This window comes from Salvelinus alpinus, chromosome 12, assembly GCF_045679555.1.
Source record: "Salvelinus alpinus chromosome 12, SLU_Salpinus.1, whole genome shotgun sequence".
Classification (NCBI taxonomy): Eukaryota; Metazoa; Chordata; class Actinopteri; order Salmoniformes; family Salmonidae; genus Salvelinus; species Salvelinus alpinus.
This window is the reverse complement of record NC_092097.1, coordinates 42,263,628-42,278,908: the sequence shown is the minus strand read 5'-3', so window position 1 is coordinate 42,278,908 and position 15,281 is coordinate 42,263,628. Positions and strand designations below refer to the sequence as shown.

Genomic DNA, 15,281 nt, shown 5'->3' with positions numbered 1-15,281 from the left:
ACGCTGAAGCTATGTTGCGCTTGGTGACCTATGACTGTTTCATCCTAACATCGTTGGTGCCGACGTGGATAACAATATCTCTATACTCGCCAGTTTTAGCCTTAGCCAGCACCATCTTCAGATTAGCCTTAACGTCGGTAGCCCTGCCCCCTGGTAAACAGTGTATGATCGCTGGATGATTCGTTTTAAGTCTAATACTGTGGGTAATGGAGTAGCCAATAACTAGGGTTTTCAATTTGTCAGAGCTAATGGTGGGAGCCTTCGGCGTCTCAGACCCAGTAACGGGAGGAGTAGAGACCAGAGAAGGCTCGGCCTATGACTCCGACTCGCTGCTTAATGGGGAGAACCGGTTGAAAGTTTGTGTCGGCTGAATGAGCGACACCGGTTGAGCATTCCTACAGCATTTCCCTCCAGAAGCCATAAAAAAGTTGTCCGGCTGCGGGGACCGTGCAAGGGGATTTATACTAACGTTACTATCTGTACTTACTGGTGGCACAGACGCTGTTTCATCCTTTCCTACACTGAAATTACCCTTGCCTAACGATTGCGTCTCGTTCTCCTGTATATTATGAGTACAGCGACTGCAATTAGAAGGCATGTTAATGTTACTACTTAGCTTCGGCTGTTGGAAGTCCTGACGAACCATGTCTAGATTAAACGTCCGGAGTGAAAGAGTTGAATGAAAAAAAGTTGAGTGAGTGAAAAACAAAAAATATAAACGGTAATTAAAAAGTAAAAACCGTAAAGTTGTCAGGTAGCAAAGTAAGGTTGGCAACAAAACGCACAGCAGCATGTAAAAGACACCTGAGTTATTCCATGTCATTTCAACAAGCCATGACACCCACCATCTCAGATTGTTCTGAAATAATTTCTGTAGTTAAAAACAGATAAGATTAGCATTCCTGCAACATTCTTTTGTTGAAATATAATTTGATCGCTGAGAAATTAAGCGAATTGATTGCACACAAATTGGCCATTTTCATTTATATGATAATTATAATATTCAATAAATAAAGTACCTAACATCCAATTCTAACAGTGAGTAAAACATGAGGAATTCAAAGAAATTGTCGAAAGCCACCCACACCAATACCACCCTAACAATGAGTATACAATATCAGTTCTCTATGTCGGAGAATTAGTATGCAGCTGCGGCTCTGAGTATTTGTTATTCATGTAATGTATTCTCAGTAAATTTGGTATATAACGGGATATAACTTCAATAACTCATTTTTCTGAACAGGGTGGGGGAAAAATGAGTTATTGAAGTTATATCCCGTCCTACATACTGATATTACCAGGTCTGACTAGATGGTGCTGTTTCTGGTGTTAGGTGATGTAGGATGGGACATAAACCTAACAACTTCAATGACCCTGGGTGGCGTTTGACCCTTTCTCTGGATTCCTCATGTCAAACTCACTGTTAGAAAAAAGCTTGGTCCAAACCGGATGTTAGGTTAAATTAAAATGGCATATTTGGGTGCAATCAACTTAATTTCTCAGAAAAATTTCAGCAAAATAATGTTGCAGGAATGCTAATATTAACTGTTTCTAACAACAGAAACAATTTCAGAACAATCTGAGATGGTGGCCGTAGAAAACCTCTTTCTTGTGGTTTTTGGAGGTGGAACGACCCACCTTCCTCATGAGTAATAAATAGGAAAAGGTATGAGAGTGAAAGGTAGCCCCCCGAACACCAACAAGTATACCCGCTCAAACACCCCTGGGGAGAGTTGGCCTCTGTTGTTTCCTGTGCAGTACACTCTTAGAAAAAAAGGTGCTATCTAGAACCTAAAAGGCTTCTTTGGCTGGCACCATAAGAGAACCCTTAGAAGAATCCTTTTTGGTTTCATGTAAAACCCTTTCCACAGAGGGTTCTAGATTGAACCCAAAAGTTTTTTTACCTGGGACCAAAAATGGTTCTCCTATGGAGACAGCTGAAGAACCCTTTTGGAAGCCTTTTTTCTAAGAGTGTAGTTGGGGTCGTTTCCTCCACCCTGTGTATACGTCAGTGACATCCTTCCCAGGTTTCAATTTCCCCTCTTAGCATGTCCAGACCCATAGAGGACGGGGACAGGAAGACGCCTTCCATAACAACAGAAACATTGGTGGACTGTGGCTGCAACGACAGCGTGACAAAGACAACCGCACATCAGCAGAGTACCCGCCAGTGTTACACCAGGGCCAAGGACATGCCACATGCTGTTGCTGAACATAGTGGTATTGCCCTGGGCACAATCTACAGCTGCCAAATGTACCAAGGTCAAGGGCACACACAGACTCACACTCGTGTGAACACAGAGCTTCACAGCCTTCAATAGTTTTATAATGTGAGACGCAAAACAATGTCTCTCAAGCCTGTCAACAAGATCTAATGTTAACCTCTGTAGTGAAATAATGTTTGAAGTAGTGCCTTTAGTAATCTTAGTGAAACAAAGTTCTATGCAATATCTACAATTCACTTTTCATAGACACAATTTAGTGGATGACAATTACAACTTTTCAAGTAGTGTACCCCAGACTACACATGCTCAGATCAGTGGTAGAGAAACTGCAGCAGAAGCAGCCTCTGTGGCTTCTATCCACTGCTCTAAAGTGTAATAAGTCACAGTGTAAGTACTGTGGGTCATCTGTTAGTAATCAGACAAACACAATTTACAACAGAACGGCATGCTATGTGTAAAACACACACACACACACACACACACACACACACACACACACACACACACACACACACACACACACACACCCTCCAACCTAGAATAGTGACAGAGCGGTAGGACCACTTCAGAAGTTATTTATAATATGTAGAAACACACCCTCACATGATTGCTGAACTCCATCCTCTCCTCCCTCTCCTCCCAGACACCATAGTTGTCAATCAATGAGTTACTGGGCTTGATCGAAACTGCAGCCAGCCTTGCAGGAGACTGCCGACTGACTGATCTACAAATAACCTTGCATCATAAATATTTACTCAATATTATTTATAGATCATTCAGTCACAATTGACTGAAAATGCATCACATCGGCTGCAATGTCAAACACACCCAATCACTTTCCTAACAGTGTAAAATTATTTTTTATAATATGGCTTGACACTGCAGGAGTCATCTGTGCCCAGAACTCAAGCACAGTCATGTACAGAGCCTTCTATTTACAATAGAAACATTTTACCACCATGTATACCTCTTCCATGGAGCTCAGCGTTAACTGAGGATACAAGAAGCAATTTATCAGACAAAAGCCCATAAAACAGACAGACATGATGGGCCCATATGGCGTAGATTATAAGATTAGAAACTACCACCCCTTACCCAATTAAAACTTATCTTGCTGTCTGCAGGGAGCTCAGAGTCTGTCCTCAGAAGGAAATTAGAGACTACAGGAGACCCGTGTGTGGGCGAGTAGCCAATGGGGGCTCTGAAATTAAATTAATGTCCCCCTGAGAGGCAGGCTAGAGAGGTGTGTGTCTGTGGACATGGTGATTCAATAGATTGTGCCGTTGTGAACATCAACGTGCTCTGGTCCAATGTTGATCTTTCCCACTTTAGGTAGAGGTCTGGAAGTATACACCCGTTAGATAGGGCAGGCTTCCACCACTTCAATATGACTGGCCGATAAAGTAATCATCTGTACAGCGTCTGGAAGTTTCCCTTGGAGAAATGCTCTCATCAGTTGGTCAGTACAATGATGTTGTATTGGGCAGAGGGAATCACCTTTCTGTTGGGGTCGCTAGGGGAAAAGCTTGAGCCAATCACTAGTACGGAGGCTAAAGGGCAAAGATCAAAGGTTCTGCAGAATCAAATGACAAATACTCCCCCTTGTGGCTGAATCAGGCACAACTATTGTTACAAAACAAATAACTAGCCTACGATATTGTTGCACTCGCTTTGTATAGTGGTCTCAGGACTAGTTACATTATCTGTAACGTGATTGAATGTGTGCGTTTATATACTGAACAAAAATAAACACAACATGCAACAATTTCAAAGATTTTACTGAGTTACAGTTCATATAAGGAAATCAGTCTATTGAAATAAATTCATTAGGCCCTAATCTATGGATTTCACATGACTGCGCAAGGGTGCAGCAATGGGTGGGCTTTGGAGGGCATAGGCCCACCCACTTGGCAGCCAGGCCCAGTCAATCAGAATGAGTTTTTCCCCACAAAAGGGCTTTACTACAGACATATTCCTCAGCACACCCCACCTCAGACGATCCCGCAGGTGAAGAAGCCGGATGTGGAGGTCCTGGGCTGAAATGGTTGCACGTGGTCTGCGGTTGTGAGGCTGATTGGAAGTACTGCCAAATTCTCTAATACGACAGTGGAGGCAGCTCATGGTAGAGAAATTAACATTCAATTCATCATGGGCATTGTGTTGTGACAAAACTGCACATTTTAAAGTGACCTTTTGTCCCCAGCACAAGGTGCACCTGTGTAATGATCATGCTGTTTAATCAGCTTCTTTATATGCCACACCTGTCAGGTGGATGGATTATCTTGGCTAAGGAGAAATGCTTACTAACAGTGATGTAAACACATTTGTGCACAGAATGAGAGAAATAAGCTTTTTGTGCATATGGAACTTTTATGGGATTTTTATTTAAGCTCATGAAACATGGGACCAACACTTTAAGTGTTGGGTTTATTTTTGTTCATTGTATGAGAAAGCAGTGTTTGAGGACGTTGGGTGCACACGTGCCCAGGGAGACAGCAACCTTGCCTTAGGTCCAGCTCTGACTTGACTCCTTTGGGTTGGCGAGCCAAAGCGGATTATTATGTTCAGATGGTGATGGAAACAAATGTATAAAAAACTACAAACAGGCATACCTAAACTAAAGAGCCTACATCAAAACGAAAGGCCTCATGGCCACCAAACCAACCCAACAGCCTCATGGCTCTCAAGCTGGGCCACTGACTATTGACCACCTGAATTGGCAGCACCTGATGTGCTTATCAACCAGGCTCAACACCTGGACAAGGTTGCTGCTGCACCCTGGTGGGGGAATGGAGTGTGGAAGTGGTAGTGAGCTGTAGTGTGCTGTCTAAACTAAGTAACCTATTCCATAACACTATCCATGAACACAGATGTGGGGAGAAGAGAACACAGAGAAATTCCACAGTTGAAAGAGGGAGACATCAGTTTGTGTAATGGTGTGTAGAAGACAAAGGGACCACGACCCGACTGGATACATTTTGAGTTGTAATTAAAAACAATGCCATTGTAACAGTTATAATAAATTAACAGTGAAATGTATCGCGCTAAAGCAGTGAAGGAACAGAGGACTTTCCCAGGGGGACTAAAGTTCTTGCTTCTCTGTACATGTGTCTGAGGCCTGGGCCCGTGCTAAAAAAAAAGCAATTCAGTAGGATTGCAGACCCCAGCCCCCCCCAGTCCCTTTAATGTTAATGTGATTCACTATGATGATCTCAAAGGTTAAAACTGATTCTAGATCAGCGCATACTCAAACGTTTCATAACTACAAGCCCTGGTCTTGACACCATGATCACCACAGCCAGTCAAACATCACAACACATCACATTAAGATCAGCTTAGATCACATTGGCCACCAATTGTCTAGCTCCATCATGGGGAAATGACAGAAGCAGAGCCATCGTCATGCATGGTGGAAATTATATCAAGCCATGGCGTTTTTTTAAAAACTTGTAAACATAAAATGTGCATTAAATATTCCTATATCTCTGACCTCAGGATATGGCCCTAATAGTTGAAGCCCTATCATTATTCTGGAAGCTCTGAAGACTGAACAGGTATCGGAAAATCTCACCCCTTAATACGTACAGATGGTAAATTAACTCTCTAGGGCGGGGTTTAAAGATATAGGATTGCCGGCCTATTCTGAGACACACTACTCTACTTAACAGCCCATGGTTCAACTCAAATTGTCCCATTACATTCTCCTTACAAAGTACAATGGATCCTCCTACCAGAGCACACTGCTGCTGTGAGACAGGCAGACAAGCTGTTGTCACAATTCATTCCATATCCACTAACACACGTACTGTATATATTGAATAGGTTGAGGGTAACGGGAGCATAATTATGTCTTCAGCCATCTTAACCGACGTGTTTCACAGATCATCGACGGTCTCCGTAAGTGGCCACATACTACTTTGTGTAACGTGACTGCACACAGGCCACACTTTACAGAGTCCACATGCAGGGGCTCAACACAATCATGTGTTTAGACAGCCTGTCTATCATCACAGGTCAGGGCTCCTGCCAAACATCATCACAGGGAGACTACGGTGGTTTAGAGGAAGGTAGGTGGAGGGCTTCAGGGTAAAGTATAGGTGGAGAGGGAAACAGGGGGACGGAGTTGACACATTGGCTAGTCTGAGTCTGGTCTCAAAACGTGGCTCCAGGCTTCATCAAACCTCACAGAGAACGACAGGGAAATCCACATGGATGCAGGGGTGCTCCAGCTTTATGGTTCCCTATATGGAAAACCCCCCCAAAAGAGACAGAATGATGAACACAACTAAAACTAAAGCACATGATCATTAAGTTAGCTACCTAAACATTCAGATGAGAGATCAGGATATTGCCATATCGGATATACTGGTGTGGGGGTGTGACAATTTTCATCATGCATACTAGGGGGGTGTCCAATAGAGTTTCTATTGGACAAATTCAGATAGGGTGAAACAGGGAAGTTTCTGTTTGCTTCCATTTGGTTGCTAGCGAATACACCCCTGAATTTTGTATTCCAAATGGGGGCCGTTACCTGACAGAGGGGGCTGTTACCTGAGGTATGAGGTTTTTCTGGATCTTCTTCAGTTTGGCCCTCTTGCGGCCGTTCTTCGTCACAACCGTCTCCTCATAGAACTCGTGGGCCAGGTCTCCATCCTCGTCAAAGTACAGGGAGCTGAAAGCAGATAAGACATAAGGGTTACTGCTGGGTGTGGTCTAGTCTGATTAATCAGGCTGTAATACACAATTGGTATATACAGCCTTGGACTAATTCCTGCAAAATCGTGTAAATGTTCCTTACAAGCCAGAATGTTGAATATAATATAATCTTACTCTACCAATTGTCTGAGGTTTATCCTTCAGCTGCTCGAAATTTTTGACAAAATATCCACAGGAAAGTATTGTTTATCACAACTTTTTAGAGAGCCGGGTTGTTTCAGTTCAGTACCAAGGAAAGTTTGTTTTATATTCTATATTCTGTTCTCTCATTAATAGCTATTGAACCAAGCATTCCATGACAATGAACAATTGTACAGTCTGAATTAGGGGAGGATGGAGAACATATATATAAATGTTCATTGTCATGGCATGCTTGGTTCAATAGCTATTGACAAGAGAAAACCAAATATCCAACCAAATATCCAACATAAAACAAACTTTACTTTGGTGCTGAACCGAACCATACACCTACTGGCTCTCAAAGTTGAGTAAACAATACTTTCCTGTAGATATTTGGTCAAATTTCAAGCAGCTAAAGTTCAAACCACACAGACAACCAGTAGAGTAAGTTTAAATGTCATTTTATTCAACATTCTTTCTTGTAAGGAACATTTAAATGATTTTGCAAGCATTAGTTTGAGGCTGTATATACCAATTAATTGTGTTACAGCGTGATTAATCAGACTAGGTGTTGTCCACAGATACACTACCGGTCAAAAGTTTTAGAACAACTACTCATTCAAGGGTTTTTCTTTATTTTCTACATTGTTGAATAATAGTGAAGACATCAAAACTATGAAATAACACATGGAATCATGTAGTAACCAACAAAAGTGTAATATAAAATAAATTTTGTTTTGTTTTTGAGATTCTTCAAATAGCCACCCTTTGCCTTAATGACAACTTTGCACACTCTTTTCAGCGGCAAGGACTGGGAGACTAGTCAGGATCGAGGGAAAGATGATCGGAGCAAAGTACAGAGAGATCCTTGGTGAAAACCTGCTCCAGAGTGCTCAGGAACTCAGACTAGGGCGAAGGTTCACCTTCCAACAGGACAACGACCCTAAGCACACAACCAAGACAACGCAGGAGTGGCTTCGGGACAAGTCTGTGCACAGCGACGCTCACCATCCAACCTGACAGAGCTTGAGAGGATCTGCAGAGAAGAATGAGAGAAACACCCCAAATACTGGTGTACCAAGTTTGTAGAGTCATACCCAAGAAGACGGGGTATGCTACAATTTCTAAAAACCTGTTATTGCTTTGTCATATGGGGTATTGTGTGTGTAGATTGAGGGAATTTAAACAAAATCTGTTTTAGAATAAGTCTTACGTAACAAAATGTGGAAAAAGTGAAGGGGTCTGAATACTTTCCGAATGCACTATAGCTACTTATGATGCTATATTTACCTTCGTCTGGTAAACACGAAGGGCGTCGCACTTCGGAAACTTTGGAGCCTCGCCAGCGACTGTGCGTCGACTCCCTCTTTGGTTGGATCACCATCAACACTGCCTGAACCAGCAAAAGGCCAATAACCTTTGGTTTTGGAGCCACTACCTCCCATCTTCAACTGTAGGACATTATTTTCTTGGCCAGACTGCACCCAGGAGAGATGTAGCTAGTTGGTGCTCGATGAAGGTGTTGACAGTTCGAGACAGGGACGTTGTTTATCAAGTAGAAGACAGTAGCTAGCTAGAATCTAAAGGAATTACAGAGAAAGGAAGTTACTAGAAGCTAGATATTGATGAATGGTGACAAAAGTTTCCCTGGCAGCTGCTGATTTTGCTAGAGACCACATTACCTGCAATCTTAGCTATGTTGACATCTTTTGCTAGCTAGCTAGCTATTTGTGACTATTTAGCATGAGTTAGTGGTCTTTCATCTAGTATTCTATACTCGAGCAATAAGGCCAGATGGGGTGTGGTATGTGGCCAATATACCATGACTAAGGGCTGTTCAAGATCACAACACGGAGTGCCTGGATACAGCCCTTAGCCGTGCTATATTGGCCATACACCACAGACCCCCAAGGTGCTTTATTGCTATTATAAACTGGTTACCAACGAAATTAGAACAGTAAAAATAAATGTCATGCCCGTGGTATACAGTCTGTTATACAACAGGTGCTTCTAATCCTGAATGCTCATTGGTTAAAACCGCCTTCCAGCCGGAAGCCGGTCTATTCCACAAATTACCACCAGCTAAATCTATGACTTTAAAATGTCCATTTACTCTGTTCCATCTGACTACGCAATCCACTCTCTCATCAACCCAGCCGGGCAATATATAAACTTGGATCTCCACTATAAAAAGCATCTAGACATTATCTCACATTTATGGGCTCCCGAGTAGAGCAGGGGTTAAAGGCACTGCATCTCAGTGCTAGAGTCACTACAGATCCTGGTTCGATTCCAGGCTGTATCACAACCGGACGTGATTGGGAGTCCCAGCTTTCCCATTGTAATGGGAATGTCAAGAGTCGGGACGAGATACAGCGTTTCTCAGCCAGTCAAAATTATGAATCAGATGGCATTGTTTTTACAGATATATACAAAGAAATGTCAATTGAAAAAAGCTACAACGAAAGAAAGTGCAGCTAGTTTACACTTTCCAACTTCAGTTTGAAGTGATTGTGTTAGCTGTGTTGTTGGTTAGCTCCTCTGAACAACAGTGTCCTGACGAGAGAGCACATGTTCTATGCCAGGCAAAATCACGTCTCATTTGCTCATTGTTATGGATGTATCCAAATAAATGTCACTAGAAATCAGCTTAAACAAATGTAGCTACTGTTGTTATTCTGACTGCACTGTTTGACGTGACGAAGTTAGCCATAGTTGGCTAGCTAGCAGCCAGTATGACAATGGAACATTTAGAGCAAAAGACTGGGATCCATAGATACAGATCCATAGATACAGAACAAAAAGACTGAACGACTGTCTCTGGCAACCGAACTGATAGAACGAAAGACCAGCCAGCTTGGGCAGCAAGACATTGTCAGGACTATATCTTGTGGAAGGATGAAAGAGTATGAATACCTTCATCAAAATAACAATGAAAATATGTCAATCATTACTTGAATATGTTGCTAACCCGTTGTATAAAATAGACTCTCGTCCCTAACACCCCATGCCAATATACCCTCCAAACAGCTTCTCGGTCATTGTCAATTATAAACTTGGTGGTTCAGCCCTGAATGCTAATTGGCTGACAGCCATGGTATATCAGACCCTAGACCACAGGTATGACAACATTTATTTTTACTGTTCTAATTACTTTTGGAACCAGTTTATAATAGCAATAAGGCACCTTGGTGGTCTGTGGTATATGGCCAATATACCACGGCTAAGCGCTGTATCCAGGCATTCCGTGTTGCGTCTTGATTCAGAACAACCGTTAGCCGTGGTATATTGGCCATATTGCCTAAATATACCACGGCTGTCAGGCAATCAGCATTCAGGCCTCGAACCACCCAGTTTATTTATTTTTTTAAACATAGCAAACGAGCATGGTAGGATTTGAGGCTGGCGTTAGTTTCCCAAACCAATGTAGTTTAGCTAGCTGTTAGCGAGCTGTTTACACCAACGACGTCCTGTCATCATCCGTAGCTATCTAGCCGACGGCTCACTTTATAACTTTCCTGTTAAATAGCAGCATGTCATATCTGAAACAGGTTGAAGTATTGAGCTTGGCAGAACATTCCAGCGTGTCTGAGGCGGTGATATGCTAGTTGTAGCTAAGGCCCTTGAGAATATCAGATAGCTAGCTACAAAACGCCATACTTGCTGTCAATACGTGCTGTCACGTTTCCATTTGATTTGTTACATGCTTGAAAGCGCATTCACTATCGCCATACCCAGAGTAATTTCAGCTTGATGTCGATTGAAATCTAGGAGGTGGCAACTTCCTTTGAAGACGAATGCCTTCAAAACACAAACAGCTCTCTCACGCTGAAAAAGCTAGCCACAGCTTTCAGCCTCTCCCTCACTTCCGTCAAATGGAGGGAATGTACTTGCGTCACTTCCAGTCTATTTTTTTTTAACTTTCCTTGTTGGGAAGGAAAGGAGATGAGGAAAGAGAGCAGATAAGCAAAATAGTCTACTTTAAAGTGGGTGATGTAACGTTAAGTCATAATAACAACACTGATAACAAAATAAATATTCAATGACTTATCTTTTTATTATTAGTGGAAATATGAACACTGCAAAATAGATTAATTTCCTTAGATATGTAATTTCCATAATAAAACATGCATGACACTGGCTAATTAAAAGTTTAAAGGATTTATCTGAGTAATTTTGACAGATGGCTTCCCAGAAAGCTGGGACATGTGCAGTAGGAAGAAAATATTTTTGAAACAGGGAGAGACCTATACTGTCCCTGTAAGAACACAGACATTTTTTTCCGATTGAAATACATTTTTGCTACAGTATGCCCTACTGAACACAACCCTGGTCTAAAACGGTTGTCAAGTTTCATCACACGTCCCTAAACTAAGATAGAAATCTAGAGAAAGCCCACAACAGATTGGCATGTCAGACGCATTCAATGATCCCTTTATTAACAAGGGGAATTATTAGAGTAACAACAGCTTAATACAATTAAATCTTCAGTTATCGCAACCTCCCCCAACATCTGAGCAGCAGAATACATTTTCCCAGTGGAAAAACTCCAGTTCTCCAGTTAAGCAGTGTCCAGACCAGGACATCTCCTGGGTGTCCAGTCAATGACTTTATCGTCTGTCCTTACTCCTCAGACAACTTCTTCCAGTCGTTCACAGTAGTGCCCAATCCAGGCCACACAACACCCATAGTAGTAGTCCACTGGTTTGCACTAAATATCTCTACCTTCTCTCCTAGCTATGTCCCTGGGCTTGTTCGACATTGCAGCTGACAGTGCAGGCGACTGCCGACTAACTCATCTACAAATAACAACTCATTATTATTTGTAGATCAGTCAGTCAGTCACAATTTACCCATGATACATTACAATGTTGATCCTCTCGAACACGGCCAAAGTCTGTCTCAAGGACATGTTCATGATTGATCTCTGACTTCCTGTCTCTCCCCCTATCTAACCCCCTTTGGCCGTAGTTGCCATCTACAGCTGCAGAGGTTGTTGTGCTGTGCTCTATCTGCTACATCAAGGACAGCTCTAAAGACCTTTGAACTCAGAATGGCATATTGTGTACCATGCTCCTGGTGGCTGCTGGTCAATAGTGTGCATGCCTCTCCACCATGATGCCATTACATCACATCAGCCGGGGGTGGTGATGCTGGCCATTGCCTCCTTCACCCTGTCCCAGCCCAGAGCGTAGCGCTTGATGATCTGCCGGACGTGTTCCTCCTCCTCACGCTGAAGGATCCGCAGGAAATTGTGCAGCTCAGGGAAGCTGAATGCATCCCACTGTGGGAGAGAGAGTAACTCAATCTCAATGCAATAAAGTTACATTACAGAGTTACATAGTCTGTCAACACTTTACAATACACATCATTTTCAGTATTGCGCATATGAGAGCCCTCTTTGTGTATTTTTTGGACATAGAAATATATTTTATTTCTATGGTTTTGAAGATGACTCACATTGACCTCACCAGTCTAATTCTCTTTCAACACCAGACTGAGGACTATCTTATTAGGTCCGGCACACAGACGCAGGTGGAGCGGCCGCTCGTCAGACATCTTACGGAGGTATACTGGAAAAGTAAAACAAAGAAAGAGACAGAGAGAGATACATAGCCATAATATGACTTTTGAAGAGTCTCTATTCCTTTGATACTTTTTTGAGTTGAATGTTTACTGTTAATTTTTGATTGTTTATTTACATTTTGGCAATGTAAACATGTTTCCCATGCCAATAAATGAAATGAATTGAATTGAATTGAATTGAGAGAGAGAGAGAGAGAGAGAGAGAGAATTGACCCGGACATTTTCATACATTGTGTTTGGTATCATATTAAGTGGAATGATTTGAGCATGTTCATGACAGTGCATTTAGGTTATATTGCTTATGGACACTCACTCTGGTTTTGACGTTCACTGCGCTCAAACAGGGCGAACTTGGCCGGGTTGTCCACCACAGTGAATTTGTTGAACAGGGCCTCTATGACCTCTCGTACCTGTGTCCTGGAGCTTATGTGCAGGTGTTTGGCTGTGTCTTTGGGGAGGTAGAAAGAGGTCCGGCACTTCAGCCGGAAGTGTCACACAACACAATGCCCCAGATTGGCATGCTTACTGCAGGAATGTGCAATTTGCATGCTTACTGCAGGAATGTGCACCATAGCAGTTGCCAGAGAATTTAATGTTCATCTCCCTGCCATAAGCCGCCTCCAACATTGTTTTAGAGAATTTGTCAGTTCGTCCAACCGGCCTCACAACTGCAGACCACATGTAACCACGACAGCCCAGGACCTCCACATCCGGCTTCTTCACCTGCGGGATCGTCTGAGACCAGCAACCCGGACAGCTGAAAACATTGTGGGTTTGCACAACCAAAGAATTTCAGCACAAACTGTCAGAAACCGTCTCAGGGAAGCTCATCTGCATGCTCATCGTCCTCACCAGGGTCTTGACCTGACTGCAGTTCTGCATCATAACCGACTTCAGTGGGCAAATGCACACCTTCGATGGCCACTGGCATGCTGGAGAACTGTGCTCTTCACGGATGAATCCCGGTATCAACTGTACCGGGCAGATGGCAAACAGCGTGTATGGCATTGTGTGAACGAGCGGTTTGCTTTGTGAACTGTGTCCCATGGTGGCGGTGGGGTTATGGAATGGGCAGGTATAAAGTACGGACAACGAACACAATTGCATTTTATTGATGTCATTTTGAATGCACATAGATACCGTGACGAGATCCTGAGGCCCATTGTCGTGCCATTCATCCGCCGCCATAACCTCATGTTTCAGCATGATAATGCACGGCCCCATGTCCATGGATCTGTTAACAATTCCTGGAAGCTGAAAATATCCCAGTTCTTCCATGGCCTGCATTACTCACCAGACATGTCACCCATTGAGCATGTTTGGGATGCTCTGGATCAAAGTGTATGACAGCGTGTTTCAGTTCCCAACAATATCCAGCAACTTCGCACAGCCATTGAAGTGGAGTGGGACAACATTCCATAGGAGATGTGTCATGCTGCATGAGGCAAATGGTGGTCACACCAGATACTAACTGGTTTTCTGATCCACGCCCCTACTCTTTTATAAAAGGCATCTGTGACTAACAGATGCATATCTGTATTCCCAGTTATGAGAAATCCATAGATTAGGGCCTAATTTATTTATTTCAATTGACTGATTTCCTTACATGCTGACCACACCGCTCACGTCGCGTGCGTGATAGTTGCAAAATAAATGTACACATACATGTTATTCAATCATTGCACCCATACTGCTCGCGCGCCTCAGCGAGCGTCTGCGTGGCCAGGCGCTAAAATAGAAATAGGTTCTATTTGTGACGCTCAACGCGCTGCAAGTCCGGCCTCTCCCATCTCCTCATTGGTTTTTAAGAGGATATACCAACGTGCCATCTCCTCATTGGTGTTTAGAAGCAAATACCCACGTGGGTGATTGAAAGATTAATTTAGGTACACACTACAGTTGGTTGTAGTAATGCTGTAAAGTTGGTTGCCAACTGCAATACAAAGTCCAAAGAAGAAAAATAAGCCTGAAGTAAGGAGGAGAGATAACGAGAAACAAATTAGTTTTTCCGTTTTAGCTGTGGATTAAATGTCGGAGTTGAGGACCTTGTGCATTTCAGGTAAAATAACAACCCAATGTTTATAATCCAGGACAAATTAGCTAAGAACAGCAAGCTAGCTAGCTAAATTGCCATAAATGTTAAATGCTTTTTGACCTGTCCCCAAATTAATATAATTGGTTCAGAGTTTGATTTGATATTTCAACCTGATCGTTTCTGGTGTCCGGTTTGGTCAGCATGTTATATGAACTGTAACTCAGTAAAATCTTTGAAATTGTTGCATGTTGTGTTTATATTTTTGTAGAGTGTATTAACCACATACATATACAGGACACCCGGACATAAGGGGTCAGCAACTCATTTACAAAGCGAGGTTAACTGGCCATTCGACACAGGTTTGTGTGTGTGTGTGTGTACATTCATTGACATTTACATACCAGCACCATGTAGAGATTGCTGTTGATTTGAGCATTGAATTCCTTCACCTTCTGCTGGATGTCACCGACAGAAAGCACTCGTTTCCCCCAGTCAATAGGTTAAATCTGAAATAGAGGAGAGGAATGTGAGTATCAAAACAATTCTCCTAGGACCTATTCCTGTGGTCTGGCTGTAGGCTCACAAGCTAACCAACCACA

At 42.7% G+C, this 15,281-nt stretch overlaps 1 protein-coding gene and 1 pseudogene across 1 annotated transcript; both read right to left on the bottom strand.

The window, feature by feature from the left end:
- Positions 1-5,197: 5,197 nt before the first annotated feature.
- On the bottom strand, positions 5,198-10,964 carry LOC139536159 (tumor suppressor candidate 2-like). Its single transcript, XM_071336400.1, has 4 exons — positions 10,796-10,964; positions 8,352-8,641; positions 6,777-6,897; positions 5,198-6,466 (listed from the first exon to the last, which is right to left on the bottom strand). The coding sequence occupies exons 2-4, from the start codon at positions 8,504-8,506 to the stop codon at positions 6,401-6,403; spliced, it is 342 nt and encodes a 113-aa protein (XP_071192501.1). The 5' UTR covers positions 8,507-8,641; positions 10,796-10,964; the 3' UTR covers positions 5,198-6,400.
- Positions 10,965-11,131: 167 nt separating this feature from the next.
- On the bottom strand, positions 11,132-13,871 carry LOC139535299 (ras association domain-containing protein 1-like; annotated as a pseudogene).
- Positions 13,872-15,281: the final 1,410 nt, after the last annotated feature.